General features: G+C 61.5%; 1 protein-coding gene across 2 annotated transcripts in view; it reads right to left on the bottom strand.

The window, feature by feature from the left end:
- Positions 1–2,119: 2,119 nt before the first annotated feature.
- Positions 2,120–18,649, bottom strand: part of EVI5L (ecotropic viral integration site 5 like) — a 32,342-nt gene continuing 15,812 nt past the window's right edge. Inside the window, exons 3-20 of one of the 2 annotated variants that reach the window (XM_043911701.1) lie at positions 18,382–18,571; positions 17,845–18,069; positions 17,689–17,763; positions 16,979–17,104; positions 15,696–15,839; positions 15,469–15,558; positions 14,242–14,339; positions 14,094–14,154; positions 11,031–11,084; positions 10,178–10,210; positions 9,023–9,163; positions 6,035–6,163; positions 4,605–4,745; positions 4,369–4,524; positions 4,136–4,282; positions 3,962–4,057; positions 3,784–3,879; positions 2,120–3,611 (exon numbers count right to left, since the gene is read on the bottom strand). In XM_043911701.1, the coding sequence (XP_043767636.1) occupies positions 3,333–3,611; positions 3,784–3,879; positions 3,962–4,057; positions 4,136–4,282; positions 4,369–4,524; positions 4,605–4,745; positions 6,035–6,163; positions 9,023–9,163; positions 10,178–10,210; positions 11,031–11,084; positions 14,094–14,154; positions 14,242–14,339; positions 15,469–15,558; positions 15,696–15,839; positions 16,979–17,104; positions 17,689–17,763; positions 17,845–18,069; positions 18,382–18,571 (2,281 nt within the window). In that variant the 3' untranslated portion in view covers positions 2,120–3,332. The remainder of the gene's footprint in view (positions 3,612–3,783; positions 3,880–3,961; positions 4,058–4,135; positions 4,283–4,368; positions 4,525–4,604; positions 4,746–6,034; positions 6,164–9,022; positions 9,164–10,177; positions 10,211–11,030; positions 11,085–14,093; positions 14,155–14,241; positions 14,340–15,468; positions 15,559–15,695; positions 15,840–16,978; positions 17,105–17,688; positions 17,764–17,844; positions 18,070–18,381; positions 18,572–18,649) is intronic. The other variant, XM_043911702.1, reaches the window with a different exon arrangement.

The following is an 18,649-nucleotide window of genomic DNA, read 5'->3' as shown; positions in this document are numbered from 1 at the left end:
TCACTGTCTTCTGGGCGGACCACGCTGAGGAGCCTGCAGGGAAGGAGCAGCCTCTCCAAGGCTGATGAGAGATCTAGGCATCCTTCTGTTGCCCACTCCTCTCCAGGTGCCCTCACCATGCCCCTCTGTGCCAGCCTCCCAGCCATGGGCCTTGCCTTTCATCCCAACTTAGGGTGTCCCCCCCTAAGCCCTCTAGCCAGGCATCCTTGCCTGTGCACCAGTGTCGCGGGTCCTCACCAGAGCCAACCACTGCCTTTGCTTGTCTCCCCCAAGTCAGAATTCCTTGCCCTTCCTCCCACAGTCCAGTCATCCTGACTCTAGCTCCTTTAAGCCACAGCCCAGGCCCTCCTTTTTCCCAAGTACCCCTGCAGGAAATGGACCCCCTAGGCCTTTCCTCCCCATGGGTGTCCTGCTTTACACCCAAAATGATAGCAGCCTGAGGGGAACCACAATCCTCAGGACAGGTAGAAGGACAGGGAGAGACCCCATGTGGGGTTATTTCTCTGCCCATAGACCCAGTCCCTGAAGCTGGGTTCCTGCTGGTCCCCACCCCAGAAGCAACTGCCTCCCAACCTAGGATCTGAAGAGAAATTGGCCCAGTCTTGATGGGATACTGTCACCTACACCCCTGGGAGCCAATCGGTTAAGTTGACAAACTACAGAGGTTCCTTTTCTAAGCTGGGCCCTGGTGAGGACCTGGGTGTCCTTGTTTCCAGATGCTGAGACAAGCCTGAGTTGACTCATGACATGTTGGGTAGCTGAGGCCCCAAGACCAGCCCTTGAGAGGGAGCAGGGCAGAGCCCCAGTTCTCCCAACTTCATGCCCTATCCTGGGAGCTAACTGGGTGGAGTTACTCGGTGGGAGCAGGAGAGGCAGGCAGCAACAGTCGAGGTCTCAGTGTTCAAACTGTGTGGTGGGGATGGTGATGGATCCACAGGAGCTGTGGCGTGAGAGGGGTTCAGCTGTCCTGGTGCATGACAGGTGTCCTGCTCGCTGCTCTGCAGGTATCATGCAGCAGAATGGGGTACACTTTGTGGGCCCACACTGGACATAGAGGCCAGGGCCAGGCTGGTATCTGGCTGGACCATTAAATGTCTCCCCCAGGAAGCCTTCCTTGCCATCCCTGGATCTGACTCCCTGCAGTAGCTGGGACTACACCTCAGCTCCGTGGGCAACCCTATAAAGGACCCGCCTCTCTGGGTCTTCTTTCCCTAGGGCAGTACCCACCGCTGGCTCAGTTTTGTCTCTGTGCTGACCCCCAAGACTGTAGTCCCTCTGATGGTGCCCCTCTCACCTAAGCCCTCCATGGCTCCCCAGTACCCTCATTTCAAAGTACAAAGTCTTTCTTCTCCTGACTTGAAAACCCCCTTCCCAATCTGGCCATGGCCACTTTCTCCTGTTCTTTCTTCACAGATCTCACGTGTCTCCTGCTGATCCCGCCACATCTCACCCTTAGGCTTCTGCCCTTGGAGATGCACCCACCCCCCATGTCCTCCAAGAAACCTTCCCTGATCTCCCTACACATTCATCTAGGCACTCACCACTCTTAGCGCAAGCTTCCCCCCCCCCCCCCACCCCAATGTCTGTCTCCTTCACTGCACTTGGGACCCCTCAGAACCAGGCTCAGAGCAGAAAACCCTGAAGGCCTCAGGAAGTACATGCGAAATGGAGGAAACTAGATCCTGAATCCTCCTGAGGCCCCTATCCCAAGCCCCTTCATTCTCCATGACTCTCAGGGGAGGCCCTGGCTGAATTGCCCTGGTGGGAAATCATGACCCACTCTCCCCATGTCCAGAGCCATCCTCCTGAAAATGCCTGCTCTAAGGGTGCATCTGCAAGCTGGACGTCCCAGGTCCTTGGTGACCTGTTCCTCCAATACCAACCTATCTCTTCCTACCCCCACACTTAATGTTCACACGCACAGTGTGAACTTTGCTCTTCCACGCTGCACCCCATCCTGGGCAGCCTCTTTGGGCCCCTGCTGGCCTGCTGTGACTTGTGCCCCTGTTTCTCTTAGACAGTGGGAGGCTCCCAAGGGCATAGACAGCCTCCTCCCTTCCCTACTGCTTCACAAAGGGCCAGGGACCCCCAGGCCTACCCCGCTCAGCACCCCTTGTCGTGACTGTGTAAATACACTTTATTTTTCATCTCTCCCGCCTGGGCGACATGTGGAGTGTGAACAGGCAGTGTGCAAAATGGTGGTGGGCAGTGCGGGGGGCATGTGGGTGAGCCCCTGGGATGCCCACCCTGGTCCCCAGGCTTTGTAACACTGAGTGGGCGACCGGGAAGGGGGGACTGAGCATGGATCCCCACCCCAGGAAGCGCCAGGGGAACTGTTTGTGATGCTGTTCTAGGCTCCAGGAGCACCGAGAAGGTCAGCCCGGGGGTCAGGAGGTCCCGGGGGGTCCAGTCTGGGGGCATCGTTGGACTTTGGCACCGTTCTTGGCTCTGACTCAGCAGAGACCACGGGACCACTGTGAGCAGGTGGTGGGGGGGGCACTCAGCCAGGAGGCCTCCTCCCCTGGGGCTGGAGGGTGGGGCTAGGGATACAGAGGAGGAAGGGAATTGTAGGCTGGGGACCCCCTGGAGAGGAGGCTAGCCTGCGCGGGGAGCCCCCCTCCCTCCGTCACTGGCCAAGCTGAGGTGATGGGACTGCCACAGAGGAAGAGGTGGGGTGCTGGGGAGGGGGAGGTCTCTCCACTTCCTTACAGCTGCTCTGGCCCCCAGCAAGCAGTGACAGATACTGCCCAGGCCCTGGCTGGTTCCAGCTGGCCACTCACACCCTGGCAGCCCTGCACTCAGTAGGGGGACTTTGGTTTCTGTTGCAGGGGCCACAATGCCTGCTCCAGGCAGGGAAGCCCCGCCTGGCCATCTGTCTCCAGAGGCCAAGGGTCCCCAGGGCCTGCATGGGTGGTAAAGTCCGGCCTACAGGGGCACCTTCCTCCTCAGGTCTGCCCCAGAGTCTGGGCCCTTCCCGGCAGGGCCGCTCTTGTCCCAGGAGGAGGCAGACTAGGAGGGGGAGCTTCTGTTGGTGCAGTCCTGGGACCCTTGGGTCCTCCTGGCCCTGGCTGTTAAGAGGGGCAGACCTTCCAGATAAATGGGCCGAGAGGGGAACGGACCAAGATGGGTAAACACTGCTGGGGAGGGTGGGCCTGCCAGGGCACTGTGAGGATCCCCAGCCTCCGGCCCTACCCTCTATGCCTGGCTGCGCGCTGGGCCTGGCCCTCGGGGTGGGTGAAACCGCAGAGGGCTGGAGTCTGTGAAGAGCTGGCGCCGACGCAGGAGCGGGCTGGCGGCGGTCCCCCCTGGCTCCGAGCACGCGGGGCACGGCCTCAGTTGTCCAGGCCCTGGCTGTAGGGCGCGGCCAGCTCGTCGGCATCGCTGTCGGAGCTGCCCTCACTGTCCTTGGCCGGCCGCTCCAGCCGGCGGAAGAAGCGCGCGTCGCGTGGGGACAGCGGGTAGAGCGCGTCCTGCAGCGCGGCGCCCACGCCCACGCCGAGCAGCTCCTCGTCGGACGACGGCAGCGAGTCCTCGTCCAGGTGCCGCGCCAGGCCCAGCCCGTCGAAGGCCAGCGGGTCCTCAAAGGGCGGCGGGCCCTTCAGCAGCCGCACCTGGGGCGGGGGGTTAGGGTGGGTGGGACCCGCGCGCTGGAGGCGTGCATCGATGTCCCCACGGACCGAGTCTGGCCGTCGGGCCCCCCTCCTCTCCCGCTCCCCGAAGCGCCGACGCCCGGCCCATCACTGGCCGCGGCCACGGGGGCTCTCACGCCTCTCCCGCGCTCACCTCGGCCTTCAGCTCCTCGATCTGGTCCTTGAGCTCGCGGATGTACTGCGACGAGTCCGAGTGGTTCAGCTGGCCCTGGATGCGGCCCTCCTCTCTCTGAGGGCGGGCCGTGCCAGTCAGCACGGGGTCCGGTCCCGGAGCCAGTCCGCGGCGCGCCCCCCCTCGCCTCACCGCTCACCTGGATCTCCAGCTCCGCGATGCGCTGCCGCATCTCGGCCACCGCCGCCATGCTGTCCGCCTCCCGCAGGCGCACGGCCATCACCTCCTCCTTGCTCTGGGGGCGGGGGTGGGGGAAAAGGGGTCAAGGGGCGCGGCAGGGCTTAGGGGATGGGGGGAGTGGGGGTGTGGGCACCTTGCACTCGGCCTCCGCCTGCTTGCGGCGGCTCTCGCTGAGCTGCGTCTGCAGCCCCTTGTTCTGCGCCGCCAGGTACTGCAGCTTCTCCTGCAGCGCCGCGCGCTCAGCCTCCACACGGTTCAGCAGGTTGCGGTGGATGTGGTCCTGCGGGCGGATGCGCGGGGGTCACGGACTTGCCGAGGGCCCGACCCCGGGCGCCGGGTTCCCTCCCCGGGCCGGCCTCGTCCCACCTGCGTCTCGAGCTCCACCACGCGCTGCCGCAGCTCTCGACCCTCAGCCAGCGCCTGGGCCTCGCGCAGCCGCACGCTCATCAGCTCGTCCTGCAGCTCGCCCAGGACCAGCTTCCGCGGGGACTCCTTCCAGCGGCCACCGCGGGATAGGTGGGCCTGCGGGGAGAGGTCGGCGGTCGGTCTGCGCTGGGGGCCCCGAGGCCGCTTCGACCGCCTGGAACGAGGCCCGCCCTCACCTGCCAGGTGTCCGAGAGCTCCTGCAGCTGCAGCTTCAGCTCCCGCGCCGAGGCCACGGCCTCACCCTCCCGAACCTTGAGCGCCTTCAGCTCCTCCTGAAGCCGAGCTACGTTGTTCTCGTCGGGCAGCGAGCTGTTCCTCTGCGGGGAGAGGAGCGAGCTGCGGCCACGTGGCCCTACCTGCGGGCCTCACTCCCCGCCCCCCTCTCCTCTGGGCTTCACCGTTGGCGGCCGGGCTGGGAGAGGGTGCACCCTGGACGCCCGGATGCCCAGCGAAGGAGGACGAGCCCCCAGGGGAGGAGACCCCACCCTCGCAGCCCCGGCTAGAAATCGTGGTCTGTAAAGCCGCTGTAGTAACAGCACCTGCTCTCTCCGGGGGCTGCTCCAGGGCAACCCCAACACCACACGTGGTTGTTAATAACACCAAGAGGGCGGGAGGCCAGGTGCTCCTCACCTGGGAGTCTGAGATCCTCGCCCTCCCAGCCCAGACCTGGCCCAGCAGAAGCTGAGCAGATGGCAGGTGTGGGCACTGTCTCCCTGGGGGCAGAGGGCCGGCCCAGGCCCTATCCTGGTCTCCCAAGGGCTCAGTGATGAGAGATTTGTGCTCCAGCCTCTTGGACCAAAAGCCAACTGGCTGCAGGAGGTTCTCCCTGCCCCTTGTCTGGGAGTTGGGGGGAGGGTGGTGGAACTTCTGGGCCCACATTTCCCTCTGATGTAAAGAGGGGAGAGGAAAGCCCAATCTGGGTGGTGAGTCTGTTAGGGACTGTGAGGCTGATGGCCCCATGCAAGGCTGTGGCAGAGACACCCCACCTAGGAGGACACCTCAAACTGCAGCTTGAAGCTGGGGGGGCCGCGGCTTCCGCTAGTGGGTGAGTGCTGCCCTCTGGTGGCCAGGGCATTTCCCTTCTGGTGGCTCAGGGAAATTGAGACAATAACCAGGGTGGAAGAACTGGGAAGGGACCAAGAGGCCTGGCGCTCCCTGAAGGGCTGCAGGTGGGAGAAGGCGGCCCCCTGGGTGGTGGGGCTGTGGAGGGGGGAGGGCCCTCCTCCATCCTTGATGGGCCTGCGCCTTCCCTTCACCCTGGAGCTCAGGGCCTGAGGGGGTCGTACACAGGCGGGATGGGCTGTCCAGGAGGCCCGCGGCGGCCGCTGTGCTGCTGGCCTGGTGTGTGGCATGCGAGGGCAGGCGTGCCTCTCATGGAGTCGTGCTGCTGTGTGTGTGTGTGTGTGTGCGCGCGCCTCCAGGGCTTGAGTGGTACACACCTTGCTGTGGAGACTATGGCGGAGGAGGTAGGGGAGGGGCTCTGACTCCAGGGCCTGGCCCTCAGGTCCCTGGGGCTGCCCCTGACAGCGAGGGCCTGGCTGTCACCTCCCAGGGGTGCCCTCACTGCCCCATCTCCAGGGTGCCCCCAGCGGCTGCCCAGTCGCACCTTCTCCATGTCCAGAACCTTGTCCTGCATCTCCCGAAGAGCCCCCAGGGTCTCAGTCTCCCGAAGCCGTGACTGCTCCAGCTCCGTCTCCAGATGGGCCACAAAGTCCTCGGTGAGGCGTGGGTTATCCTGGGGGCAGGCAGAGGGCGGTGCTGGGCGACAGGCTGTGGCCGGAGGTGGGCAGCCTTCCTGCCAGCCAGGTGAGGGCCCAGGCCTGGTCCCACCTCCTCCATCCCCAGGGCCAGGAGCGGGGCTTAGGTTGTGGGTGGAGAGGGGGCAAGGAGAAAGTCCAGATCCCCTGGAGGGGCAGAACACCACGGGGGCCCTGATGCTTTGTCTTGGGGTCCTAGGGACACCACACATGGCCTCAGGAGCCCCCTGAGGGACACCAGTGCCTGGTTCACAGGATCATTGGGGGCAGTATGCAGAGCGAGTTCTCTGGGTGCTGCTTCCTACTGTGTGGTCTGTGGCCTGACCGCATTGTGGGGGAAAGAGTTGGCTGAGACCACTTTCTTGGTCCGTGTCCAGGGGCTTCTCAGAGGTACCTGGGGGTCCCAGGGGTGATGGGTGGGCCCCATACAGAAGACCTCGACAGTGAGGGAGGAAGCGCTTGGGGTCAAAGCACAGCCTGCATCTTGCTGCCTGGGTGGCCTGGCAGGGCAGTTCTCTGGCAAGTTGCCCCAGCCACCCTGCTCCTCAGCTGCCCCACCCCCTGCTTCCCCACTGACCAGGTCTTTATGGGGCCCTCCTGCCTAACTGCCCAGGTCTGCTCGCTACCCTTGACCACTGGGGGTCTCTGAAGTCCAGGGGTGTGGGTGGTTCTCTCTCGGCCCAGATGGGCTCTGGGCCCCGTGGCAGCTCGGCCCAGCTGCATCTCTTCCAGGGGCCCCACCAGCATCTTCCACACTCCCTCCCTGCCTCCCTCTGCCTTGCAGCAACCTCCCTGCCTCACCAGCTCTGCAGCAGGCCTAAGGGCAGGAGCCCAGAGGGGGCAGGTGACTGTCTCTCCAACTGGCCTGACGGAGGGCGTTGTGCCATAGGTAGGGTTCACCCAGCCTCAGCTTCCCCACTGGCCTGGCTGCTTCAGAGCCAGGGAGGGCTACAGCACGTGAACTTGGCCGGAAGGTGGGTGCGGGTAAGCAATAGCAAAGTTCTGCCCCTCTGTCCCCAGGAGCAGAGGGTCAACACGTAAGGGAGGGATTCTCCTCAGCCAATGACCATTCCTTCTCTTCACTGTTTCTCAAGCACCCTGTGGTTTCTCCACATCAGGGAGCCTCACCTCACTGCTAGGCCCTGCTGGTTCAGCCCTGGGGTGTGGGGAGCTGACAGCACCCTTCCCTGCCCCTCGGGGCCTGTGCTCAGGCATACTTGCTGAGTTTGGAGGCCACAGCTGCCAGTGGGTTACCACATCAGGAAGGCAGCTGCTGGGTGTGGCTGGAGGAGAGTTCTGGAAGTCCTCTCTGGGAGAAGTAGACTCTGCCATGCTTCAGCCCATGGGCCCTCCACCACCCACCCGAGTTCACGACTCCACAACAGACTTGGGCTGCCCCCACCTCATTCCCAACCCATCAGATCAGGCTGATGGGCACAGACCAGACCCTCTTCTGAGGGCAAGGTGTTGGGCACTGGAGGGGGTTACCCTCCCTTGTCCCAGCTCCTACCATGCATGGCTGCCTACCCATCCCCTGAGGAAGCCCTGAAACAGCTCCCCAGTCGAGTGTATGATTAACCTCTCTACCTCCCAAAACTTTATTGCCTTTCATGTGCCACCCTTCTCTTGAGTTTCAAAGAAAATGGCGGGCTGAAACCAAGCAGGACCCCGTGGGCCCTCCTGCATACAAAAGCCCTTCTGTGTCCCTGTTTCTTGCTTGTAGAAAAAGGCTGTAGTCTCCAAGGCCTCCACTGAGTTCTCGAGAGCAGCCTCAGGCAGTAAATGATGAGGACCATAGAGTCCCAGGACGCCTAGGTCCTCCTGAGGGAGTAGAGATAACTACTTGACATGGGTCTTTGACTTCTTCTGCAGAAAGTAAGAGCCCCAGCCAGGTGGAGCATGGTGACTACACACTGACCACCAGCACCAGACTCCAGACTGGTTGTAGCCAGAGGGTTGATGATGACTGGGGTTCCCTAAACATCACCCTGTTTCCTCACCACCAACCAATCAGAAGAAGGTCCACGAGCTGACCCTGCATCCTAGGACCCTCTCCCTGGCACTGCGTTAAAAAAAACCTGCCTAGGGGCTTCCCTGGGGGCCCAGTGGCTAAGACTCCACACTCCCAACGCAGGGGGCCTGGGTTTGATCCCTGGTTGGGGAACCAGATCCCACATTCCACAACTAGGAGTTCACATGCTGCAACTAGAGATTCCATGTGCCGCAGTGAAGACAGAAGGTCCCAAGTGCCACAACCAAGACCTGATTCAGCCAGATAAATAAATGAAAATACTAAAAAATCCCCTGTCTAAAAGCCATCGGGGACTTTCTGGGTTCTTTTGAGCATGAGCTGCCCTTTCTCCTTATTTGCAAAAGATGCTGCAGTTTCCTTCACCACAACCCGTGTTGGTAGCTGGTTTTGCTGCATGTCAGATGAGTGGACCTGGGTTTGGTTTGATAACAGCCCAACGGCCCTTCAGACCCTGGGGAGACATCAAGGCTTCCCCAAGAAATCACAGCTCCATCAGTGGAGGGCGGGGTCCCTGCAGGGACAGCTGGTTCCCAGATGCCCTTGTGTTGGGGGGAGGAGGGGAGGCTGACCGTCTTGCCCTCAGTGTGGTAATGTGGTAGGCGAGACACCTCACTAGGGGGTGGGAAGCGGAAACCACAGGACCCCCCTGGGTGTGGGGCTGGGGGAGACGCTGGGTCACTGGTCCCCCAGGAAGGAACAGGAGGGCCAGGGGCTGAGGCAGGGCTGACTGGGGCCAGGTGCCCCAGAGCTTGGCAGGCAGCCAGGCCCAGGGCGTGGGCTGGGGCCCCGCCCACCGGCCTGGTACCTGCTGCTCCTGCAGCTGCCGGATGGTGCTCTGCGCCTTCTGCAGGTCTTCGGCTGCCGAGCTGCACTGCTGCCGCACCACAGCCAGTTCCCGCTTGATGACGTAGTTCTCCTCCGCCTCCTGTGCGCGCGTCACCTGCCCCTGAGGACAGCGAGGACGGGGTGCCGTGACTCTACGCTCACACCCCCCGCTGTGCCTGGGGCCCGCCTGGGGGAAGGCTCAGAGAGGGTGGAGGCGGGGTGGGAGGAGAAGGACCTTCCACACTCAGAGCCTGAGATGGGGTGCCCCGTGGGGCCTGGGGATTGGGGGGGGGGGCGCAGGCAGGAACAGGAACCAGGAGGAACCTGGAGGAACAGACCGACCCGGGGCCCAGGCTCTCGCGTGCAGCCTCTGTCCCGGTGAGGAGAAATAAGTCCTTGTCCACAGGGTGGACAGCACAGCAGAGGCCAGGATCTGCCAGGGATGACGGGGATCTGGGGACAGCCGAGGGCCCAGAGGTTCAGGACGGGCTCCTGGGGGCCAGGATGGGGGGTACACCTCTCCCCCAACCTTCTTCAGTCCTGGGCCCCCAGACTTCCACCTGCCCAAGACTAAGACTCCCCAGCCTCATCCCCTCAACCCCCAATTTAGGCCCCCCATTCCAGGCTCAGAGCCACCAGGTGGTGAGGCAGAAGCTTCCAGAGAAAGCCATTCAAGATGAGGCAGCAGCAGAAGCAGGCGAGTGAGAGAAGAGGACAGGCCTTGCAGGTCAGAGCAGAGAAGAGCGTGAGGGGCCATAAGGGGTAGGGGAGTGTGTGTGTCTGTGTGTGTGTGTGTGTGTCTGTGTTGGGGTGGCTCAGCTGTGCAGACACCAACCAGGGCCTGTTGCTGATGTAGCCTCAGGGTCCCCACCCTTATCCCTATCAGTGGAAACCTGTGCACTGCGTGCACACTCACACGCGCCCACAGGCATCAGGCCTTCACACGCATGCTCTCTCCCCCAGAGGGAAGCCTCTGTCTCTGGAGAAGCGGTCCCCAGCTGCCCACATGCACAGCGCCAGGTCTGCCCCTCCCCCCTCCTCCCCCGAGGGATGGCAGCGGCCAGGGCAGAGGCGTCTGGTGGTCATGTGTGGGCACCGGGAAGAAGTGGGAGAGGGAGAGGAAAAGCTACAGTACCTGTATTAACCTATCAGCCAGAGCAGCGCTCTCCTACCCGGCGGAGGGGTTCCGAGCGACAGGGGGAGGAGGCAGAGCGGAAGGCGCGGGGACAGGAGAAGGGAGACAGACAAGAACCACATGTCACTAACGCGGTGGGCTATCTCTAGAAGCGGGAGAGAGGAGTGAGACCGGAGAACCAGAGAACCAGCAGGAGAGGGCCGGGAGGAAGACCAAAGCCAGAGTGAGCTCCGTCCTGGGGAGGAGTCTGTGTGTGTGGGGGGGGTGGGCAGGGTCACCCATGGGAGCTGCGGGGCTGGGGCCTTGCGTGAGGAGGGTTGTGGGGGGCAGCCTGGGCCCCTGAGTGCAGTTTTAATTTGGAGGCAGTACAAGACTCAAGGCTTTGGGGCAAGGACAAATTCCACCTGTGGTCAGTAGTAAGTCAAGAGAGACTGAGCAGGGAGCTGGAAGTTGAGAGCCCCTATCTCTACTCCCGTATTTAAAAACGGGTTGGGGGCAAGGGTCAAGGCTGTGGCACCCCCTCCATGGCGCATGGCCACCCTCTCCTTTCTTTTGTCAGAGCAGCCCACACCCAGGCAGCCAGGGAGGGCGCCGGACCCAAATGGATTTCTGTTTGCAGTTAATGGGGTTATAACTCAGTCCCCCTTCAGGCAAAGCTTCCCCTCAGTCCCCAATTTACACAGCAGCCCAAGTCTCAGGGAAACACATGGTGGGGCCTGTGGGATTTATGCCATGGGGTTTAAGGGGGGGGTCGCGCCTGGGGCAGGAGGCTGGCTGGCCGGCCCTCTGGCTGCTAGGTCCTGCTCAGGACTGGGAGGGTTTGGTGCCACAGGCTGGCGGCTGCACCCCTCACCTTCTCCAAGGTCTCGATCCGCTGCTTCAGGAGCCGGTTCTCCGTCCGAAGCCTCTGTAGTTGGGGGAAGGGGGAAGTGCGTCAGAGCCCCGTGTCCTGCTCCTGTGCACCCAGAAGTCTGTCCCCTTGGGGCCAGGCCATCTTCGGGCAGGAGGGCACCAGCGTCTAATGGTCCAAGTTGGTGATCCCAGAAAACAGTCAAGGCCAATTCCCATCTGGAATGGCCCACTAGCTATTTAAAACCAAACCAAACCAAATCTTGGTTCAGGAAAACCAATGTGATGGCTTGGGTGGATATGCACTGTGTGAGGGGGTATGTCAGGGACGGAGCGGGTATGAGGGGGCAGTCAGCACCCGTGTCCTCCTGTCGAGTCGAGTTGGGCCTGTCAAGGGCAGAGCCTTCTGCGTTTTGGGGGAAGCTGCTGGCAGACAGTCCCCACCCTTCACGGCTTGGATTTGAGCCCCAAAGCTTAGAGGACAGACTCTGAGTCTAGGTCCAGGAAAGGAAAGGGGTCTTGCAGAACGTGCGTGCTGTTGATGACTACATTTCTGTGTCCCTTTGAGAACCAGTTGCGCCCGACAGTTGTCACTGTGTTCCCCACACCCCCCACTAATTTTCGAGGCGGTCTTCCTTCCTGCTGCCTTCCACGCTGTGCTTGTGGTTTTGGTGGGGTACTTGTGGTTTTAGGTTTCCCCACAGCCTTCTGGGAAGCGGGGGAGGTTGACATCCACCTCGCCCCTAGTTTCTACCCCAGGGCCCCTTAAGCAGTGGATACAGAAATCATTTCCATCAGCGGGTCAGCAAGAGTCCAGCTTCCCTGTGTATTACACAAGACATTCTTCCAGGGAGAAGAAGGTGATGGAAACATGCAGAACACACCCAGGAAGCAGCTATGGTCAGAGAGGATCACAGACTTGACTGATGGGCACTGACTCATGTCAAGAGAAACTGAGTCGGAGGCGGGCAGGGTCTTGCTGGAGGCTCCTGGCTTGCCAGAGTCGGAGCTGTTGCAGGCCCGGGTTTCTGTCAGTCGTAGGGATCCAGAACCAGAGTCCTGACCCCTGACCCCTGGATAGTTCTGTCCACTTTCTGGCCTCAACGCATGGATGGCCAAGCTCAGCTCTCCTTGGAGGAGCTGGGTGTGCTGACCAACACCTCGCCTCGCTCCTCTTCCTCCCAGGGGAAAACCAGATAGGGTGTGAACAAGGACTGTGGAGGCCTACATACTAATCACAGTACTGAAAAATTTTTTGTTTCGTATTTTTGATACTTTGATATCCTGCCGCCTTGCTAATCCCAGAGACACTGCTGCTCCTAGGACTAGTTAATTCCTAGGGAGAGTAGACAGCATGCCTGCTGGTCTGCCTTTTACACCCTAACCGGTCACACCTCTGCCTACCCCCCTTACCTCTCACACACCAAACCATTATTTCCCATGCCCTCAATTGTCCCAGGACAGGTGGTGACCACTCCTGTAGCCCAGAGCCCTGGAAATTATTCAAACCAGCCAATCTTGACTCTCTTGAACCTGCCTACGCACGCTCTTGAACCCTCACCCACCCCTTCCCATGGAAATCCCAGCAAGGGCTCTGGCCCAGGCTTTTCTCCTGCCCTGCGCTGATGCTTCCCCACGTGACCCCGCACACACAGCAGAGGTGTGCCCCTCCGGGAACTCTGAGTAACAAACTCTCCTTCTAAAGGCGGTTGTCTGTGTTTGTCACCTCACTGTACGTGATGAAAACAAATCCCAGGTTTGCTTTAAAACAGTCAAAAGGTGAAAGGGCACAGGGCAGGGACAAGGGAGAAGGCATCTGTCCTGCCCTGCCCTTGGTGGTGCTCAGGCCTGTCTTGTGGGAAATTTCCAGGCTGGGCATGTGGTCTGAGGGTCTGCTGCATCCCTCCCTACTGCTGAGCCCTCCTGGCCACCAGGTGAGAGCAGGCCCTTGTCTGCATGAGCAAGACACATGTACATGTTTGGACTGGTGCATCAGTAATGCTGCCATTCCTGAGAAAGGGAGATGCTTAAAAGTTCAGCACACAAAACTGGTTCTCAGAAAACCTCCCAACAGGGCCAGGACAATAAGGTCCTCTTTCCCCACTCAGATATGGGCAGCGTGTGACCTGGATTCTAATCTAGGTTCTGTTTCTGTCTTTCGAGAGGAAGTTGGGATGATGGTGGTGGTTCATAATAATAACTTGAACAGGACAGCAAGTGTCATCCCATTGTGCAGAAGGGCCACTGAGGCTCAGAGAGGTGAATTCACGTTCCTGGCAGGCCACCCAGCTGGTTTGTAGTAGAGCTGAGATTTGAACTCTGGTCTGTGGGACTCCAGGCCCAGGCACTGTGGGACTCTGTCCCTGAAGAAGACAGAGCCAGGCTGTGTTGGGGTTTGCATCTGTGTCTGTCCCCCACCCCCACTGGACTGGGGGCCCTCAGTCTCTGCTGTGACTCTGGCATCCAGTAGATGCCTGCTAGATGCCTGTGGAGAGATAACCAAGATCACATCTGGAGGGTTGAAAGCAGAGGGAAGGAGATGGAAGGGAGTCTGTGTGTAGAGGCTCTGTGTGCCCAGGAAAGCCCCTCTGATATTGTGATCTACCAGGAATATGTATTTGGTCTTCATCTCTGGTCCTGGCACAGCACTCCTAAAACCCTGGGAATTTTCTTAGAAAGGAATCAAGGTGTCACTTGTTATGTTAATGAGGTGACTTTTGGAAATCCCCCAGGTCACCTAAGCAAGGGGCTGGTAGCCAAGTGACCAGATCCTGTGATGAGAGGTTTGGAACTTTCTGCCTGACCTCAGGGAAGGGAGAGGGCTAAGAGTCGAATCTTTGTGCACAGGGAACTGTCCACCTGTTAAACCGTGTCCCCAGTTTAGGGGGTGGGGGTGGCCCTTGCTCTCACGCGGCCTGGTGGTGAGTGAAAGGGCAGCTGGGCCAAGGGATCACCCTTGTGGCTATGGGACGTCCTGGTGTGTGGCCCACGCTGGATGGGGCCACCCTCATCAAGGGGGCTCCTGGAGCATCCTGCCCCAGCCCGACCTGTCTCCACCTGGACTCACCTTGATCTCAATCTGCTCCTCCATCTCCTTGCTCTTCATGGCCGCGTACTCCTTCTCCAGCCTGCAGAGAGACGGGAGGGCCGATGTGCTCACTGTCCCACCCTCAGGTACCCCCTTACTGCCCGCACCGTGGATGCCTGCTACTGACCTCTTCATCTTCTTGGGGTTGTACTTGACCTGGTAAGCCTTGAGGATCAGCTTATCTGGACAGCTGTCGAACTGATGGGGGATCACCCTCTGGAAGTACTGTGGAGACATGGGTGGTCACTGACGTGTGGGCCCTGACCACCTGGGACCACCCGAGCCCCTGGGAGGCCCTGCTTCCCTGGAGGAGGGGCCTGGGCGTGCCAGAAGTGTCAGCCAGAGCCCGTTGGCCTGGGGCCTTGCATGGCCTGGCCCCCTGTGGGCGCTCCATCAGTGTATGTGGATCGAGCGAGCGAGTATGAGAAGCAGGAACCGTGAGAAGGAGCTGCCTGTGGCCAGGACTTCTGTCTACAGGAGAAGCAGGCTTCGGGAGCTCCTGAGGGGGAAGGCCGGGGTGCGGTCTGAGAAGAGGGGCCTTCATGGGGGGAAGGGGAGCCATGCCGCTGACCCAGGGTAATGAAAAGAGATGGAAGAGGTTGAAGGATTAGGGTGGCAGGAAGGAAGCCGAAAGAAGGAGCCCTTGGGGGCCTGCCTGCTCGCTCAGGGCCCCTGGGGCCTCCACGCAGAGTTGAAGCGCACGCTGCCGGCGGACATGGCTCGCTGCGGCTTGGGGCTGGGCTGGCTCTGCTCTACAGCCCAGCTGGCCCCCTCCGGCAGCTGCGGACAATGGGTGCCCGTGTTCGTGGACACAACTGTGGCCTTTGTGCATTCTTCCCCAAACCACCAGCTGGAGAATGCGGGGAGGGGGCAGGGGCCTGCATGATGGGGACACGGCGGTGAGAAGCAGGCCGGCCTCTTCTCCGCAGGCAGGGCAGCTGGCCAGGGCAGGCAGGGGGAGGGTCAGCCCCAGACCCTCACTCCCTCCTGGGCCCTCGCCTGGCCTGGTTGCTGGGGCTGAAACCACACCCAAGGCCTCCAGGTGTGGCTAGGATTGCTATTTGTCACATTAGGCTCTAGGGGATCTGGAGCTGGGGGCACGTGAAGGGGAATGGACTTCTGGGCTTGGCACTTCTCTCCCTGCTGCCAGGCTGCTGGCCCTGGCCCAAGTCTGGCAGAGCTGGGGGCTCCTCAAGGCTCCCCCCCCAGCCCTTCAGGGAGATCTTGGGGGGGAGAGATGATGGGAAAGGATCAGGGCGCTCAGGAAGTCCAGGGTGTCCCCATCTTTCAGGAAGGGTTCACTTGCCCAGGTGCCCTGACAGGGGCAAACCCACCACCCTGGACCCCTGCCCACCTGGGACATCCCCTCCATGTCCAGCTGCATCAGCTCCGTCTGGTTCACCTGCAGCAGGGCGAGGCCCACCCGGAAGACGATCTCCAGGCCCTGCAAAGGCAGCGGGGCAGCGCATCTCCAGCTCTGCTCTGCCGGGGGCCTCTGAGCCCTCCCTGAGCCCTGGGATCGTTTCCAGTGGGGCCTGAGTCACTCCATCCAGCGCGCCCAGGAGAGGAAGGGGTCCTCACCTCATACATGAAGATGTCAAAGACACGGGTGGCGACAGGCAGTGGGAAGGTGGTGAGGAAGAGCGTGAGGAACCAGGACGAGGCATACATGGACGTGTGGAAGCTCTGGGAGCGGAAGTGGGTGTTCAGGTCCGGGAGCTGCTCCTGGGGTCAGGGAGGCGGCCAGGCACCATGAGGAGGGCGCTGGGCGTAGCAGTCCACACCCTTAGGTTCCCTCTTCCCGTAAGTGCCTGCATCTTCAGGGAGCCTTCCCTGACTTTCCCTGGGCAGCCCCCCTGCCACACTGTCCCTGGGTGGGGCAGAAGCACCCCCGGGCTCTGAGCAGCACGAGGGGAGACCCAGGCAGGGATAGCAGGAGGCCCAGCTGCCCGGGGATCCTCACCACCACCCCCAACAATGCTTTGCGTTTTGTGCCCAGACATGCTTAAGGGATGTCTGACTGGCCTGAACTTTAGACGGCTGGAAATTGACAGAAACTGGGGAAACTGAGGCTGGAGAAGATGTTAGGAGCCCCTGGTGGTCCTTCACTGGGAGAACGGACCCTTGGCTGTCGCCTGGGCTGCCTTGGGCCTCCTCCTGACTCAGGGACTCTCTGGTGGTGGCCAGCTACTTTGCCATGGGAACTCTCGGCTCCTTCTCTATGGCCCTGGGCCACCTGCTGGCTGGCATTTCCAGTCCCCTTGACTGACAGCACCTCCTGGTCCTCCAGGCCTGAGAAGGGGGCTTTTACAACCAGACGCATCCTGCCCACTGGCGCAGAGACACATAGCCCCACCTGCAACCGGCTTCCAGAGCAGGCTGGAGTGTGTGTGTGTGTGTATGTACACCGGTGCTGTCTGCCAGCCAGGAGCGGGCCCTGCGGGGGCTGCTATTTATAAACAGAGGCGGCTGCGGCTCTCTAGTAATCAGCAAAGGCAGGCAGACAACACTTTCCCCCTTCCACCACACTGGGGAGCAGATAGAAAGGGACGGTGTGGGGGTGTGTCTGAGGCAGGCCAACTCCTCCATCCTGGCCTGGATGACTCTGGGAACCCTGAGTTCTGAGAAGCCCCCACTATAAGGACTGGCCCCTGTCTGGCCGCTGAAGTATCCTTTAGGCAGTACTCCCTGGCCCCTTGGGGAGTAGGACCCCTTTCTGCCCTGGAACGTCTGGGTGGGTTCTCACGCCTGGAATTTTCAGTAGAAGAGACTCCCTGGGAGAGCCAAGGTCAGCACCTGTGAGTGTGGGCTGGCAGGGTATGGGGGGGCGGAGTGGGCAGGCATGACCACCTGGGCGTGCTCACCTGTAGCATGTATTCAAACTGGTAGATGCAGAGCCCCAGCTCGGCCATGCTGGGCTTGAAGAGCTCCCGCAGGCGGTACTCCTGCATCAGCCGCACAAACACACAGAAGGCCTCCTCCTCAGGCATCTGGGGGGGGGGGGGCGGTGTCTGTGAGTAGTGTGGCATGGGAGGGGGTGCCCGCTGCTCTTCTCCTGACTTCGCTTGTTTCTGCTTGGTTTACTTTGACTGAACACAGACGGCGCTGGGCTGCCCGGACCCCCACAGCAAACCTCCGGTCAATATCGTCCCCCTGTTTCACTGATGGGAAGCGTCTAGAGGCTGAAGTCACGAGCCCATGGCCGCCTGGCAAGAAACGGTGGAGCTGGGACTTGAACTCCAGAGCCCATGGTAGAGGCAGCCTCTCGTCCAGTCCCTGCCATTCTCCCCTCCTGAGCCTGCTGGAGCCTCCAGAGGAAAGCCCCAGCCCCATAAACACTGCACTGGCCGAACCAAGTCCTCCGCCTGGGTTCCCCATCTGACCCTGAGAGGTGGTTGAGCAGGATGGGAAAGTGGCCAGGACCAGCCCTCTGTGCTTGGTCGGGAGACTGTCGGAGGTCACAGGCAGGCAGGGGGAGGTTCTGACCCCAGGCCTACACTGATGGAGGGAATACTTGCTTCTGTCCACCTCCAGGGGACCGACAGAGCGGGCTGGGCTGGCCCAGGCCACCTACCTGCATGAGCAGCAGGCCCACAATGAAGGCGCTGCCCTGGCAGTAGCCCACCTCCCGGTCCACCAGCGAGTAGGCCTGCATGGGAACGCACAGGAATCAGGGCGGGGTCCTCCCGGGCCGGCGACCACGGTGCATCTCTCCAGGGCCAGGGCTCACCTTCATGACGTTGAAGAGGACCTCCTGGCCTAGGCTGTCCTGGCCCTTGAAGAACTCGTGCTCTGGGTAGGTGCGGGCAATGTCCCTGCGGATGAGCTTCTCGCAGGGGGACGACATCTTGAGCAGCTCTGAGTACTGGTTCTTGACTGGCATGTCTGTGGCACTGCACAGGAGCTGCCAGACGATGGCCCGGAAGTGATGCGGGATGCCCTTGCGGATCAGCTCCTGGAGACCGGTCAGAGGGGAGGTGGAAGACCGGGCTGGACCCGGTCCCAGAGTGGCCTCCCCACGGCCGCCCAGCCCGGCCTCGGAGATGGGGCCTGTCCACGCCTCACCGGAGGCCCAGAGAGCCTGGCTAAGCCACCTCATGGCACAGAGTGTCACTGAGCACACGGGCAGGAAGCAGGCAGGGGTGTCTAGGACGCCAGCCCCGCCCACTCTCCCCCCTCCCCTCCCTCCGCCTGGCACACCTCCAGCCCTGGACCTTGCCCTCCTCCAGCCACTGACCAGCCCGCCCTGGCCCCACAGTCCCCCCACCTTCAGGAGCTTCTCCTTCCGGCGTCTCCACTCCTCCCACTCGTTGGCGATCCGGCCCCACAGAATCCACGTGTCCTCCTCCAGGTGGCTCAGGTTGGAGGAGGCTGAGGAGCTGGACACCAGCGAGGAGCCACTGTTCCGCCGGGAGCCATTCATGGAGCGCATGGACTTGGAGTCGGCCTCCAGTAGCCTAGGCAGGCAGGCAGGGGGTGGGAGGTGGCTGCAGGTACTTCCAGCCCCAGCCCCTGGACCCCAGAGAGCCCGGCCC

Source organism: Cervus elaphus, chromosome 9, assembly GCF_910594005.1.
Source record: "Cervus elaphus chromosome 9, mCerEla1.1, whole genome shotgun sequence".
Taxonomy (NCBI): Eukaryota; Metazoa; Chordata; class Mammalia; order Artiodactyla; family Cervidae; genus Cervus; species Cervus elaphus.
Note: the sequence above shows the minus strand (reverse complement) of the source record. Positions and strands in the feature narration are given on the sequence as shown.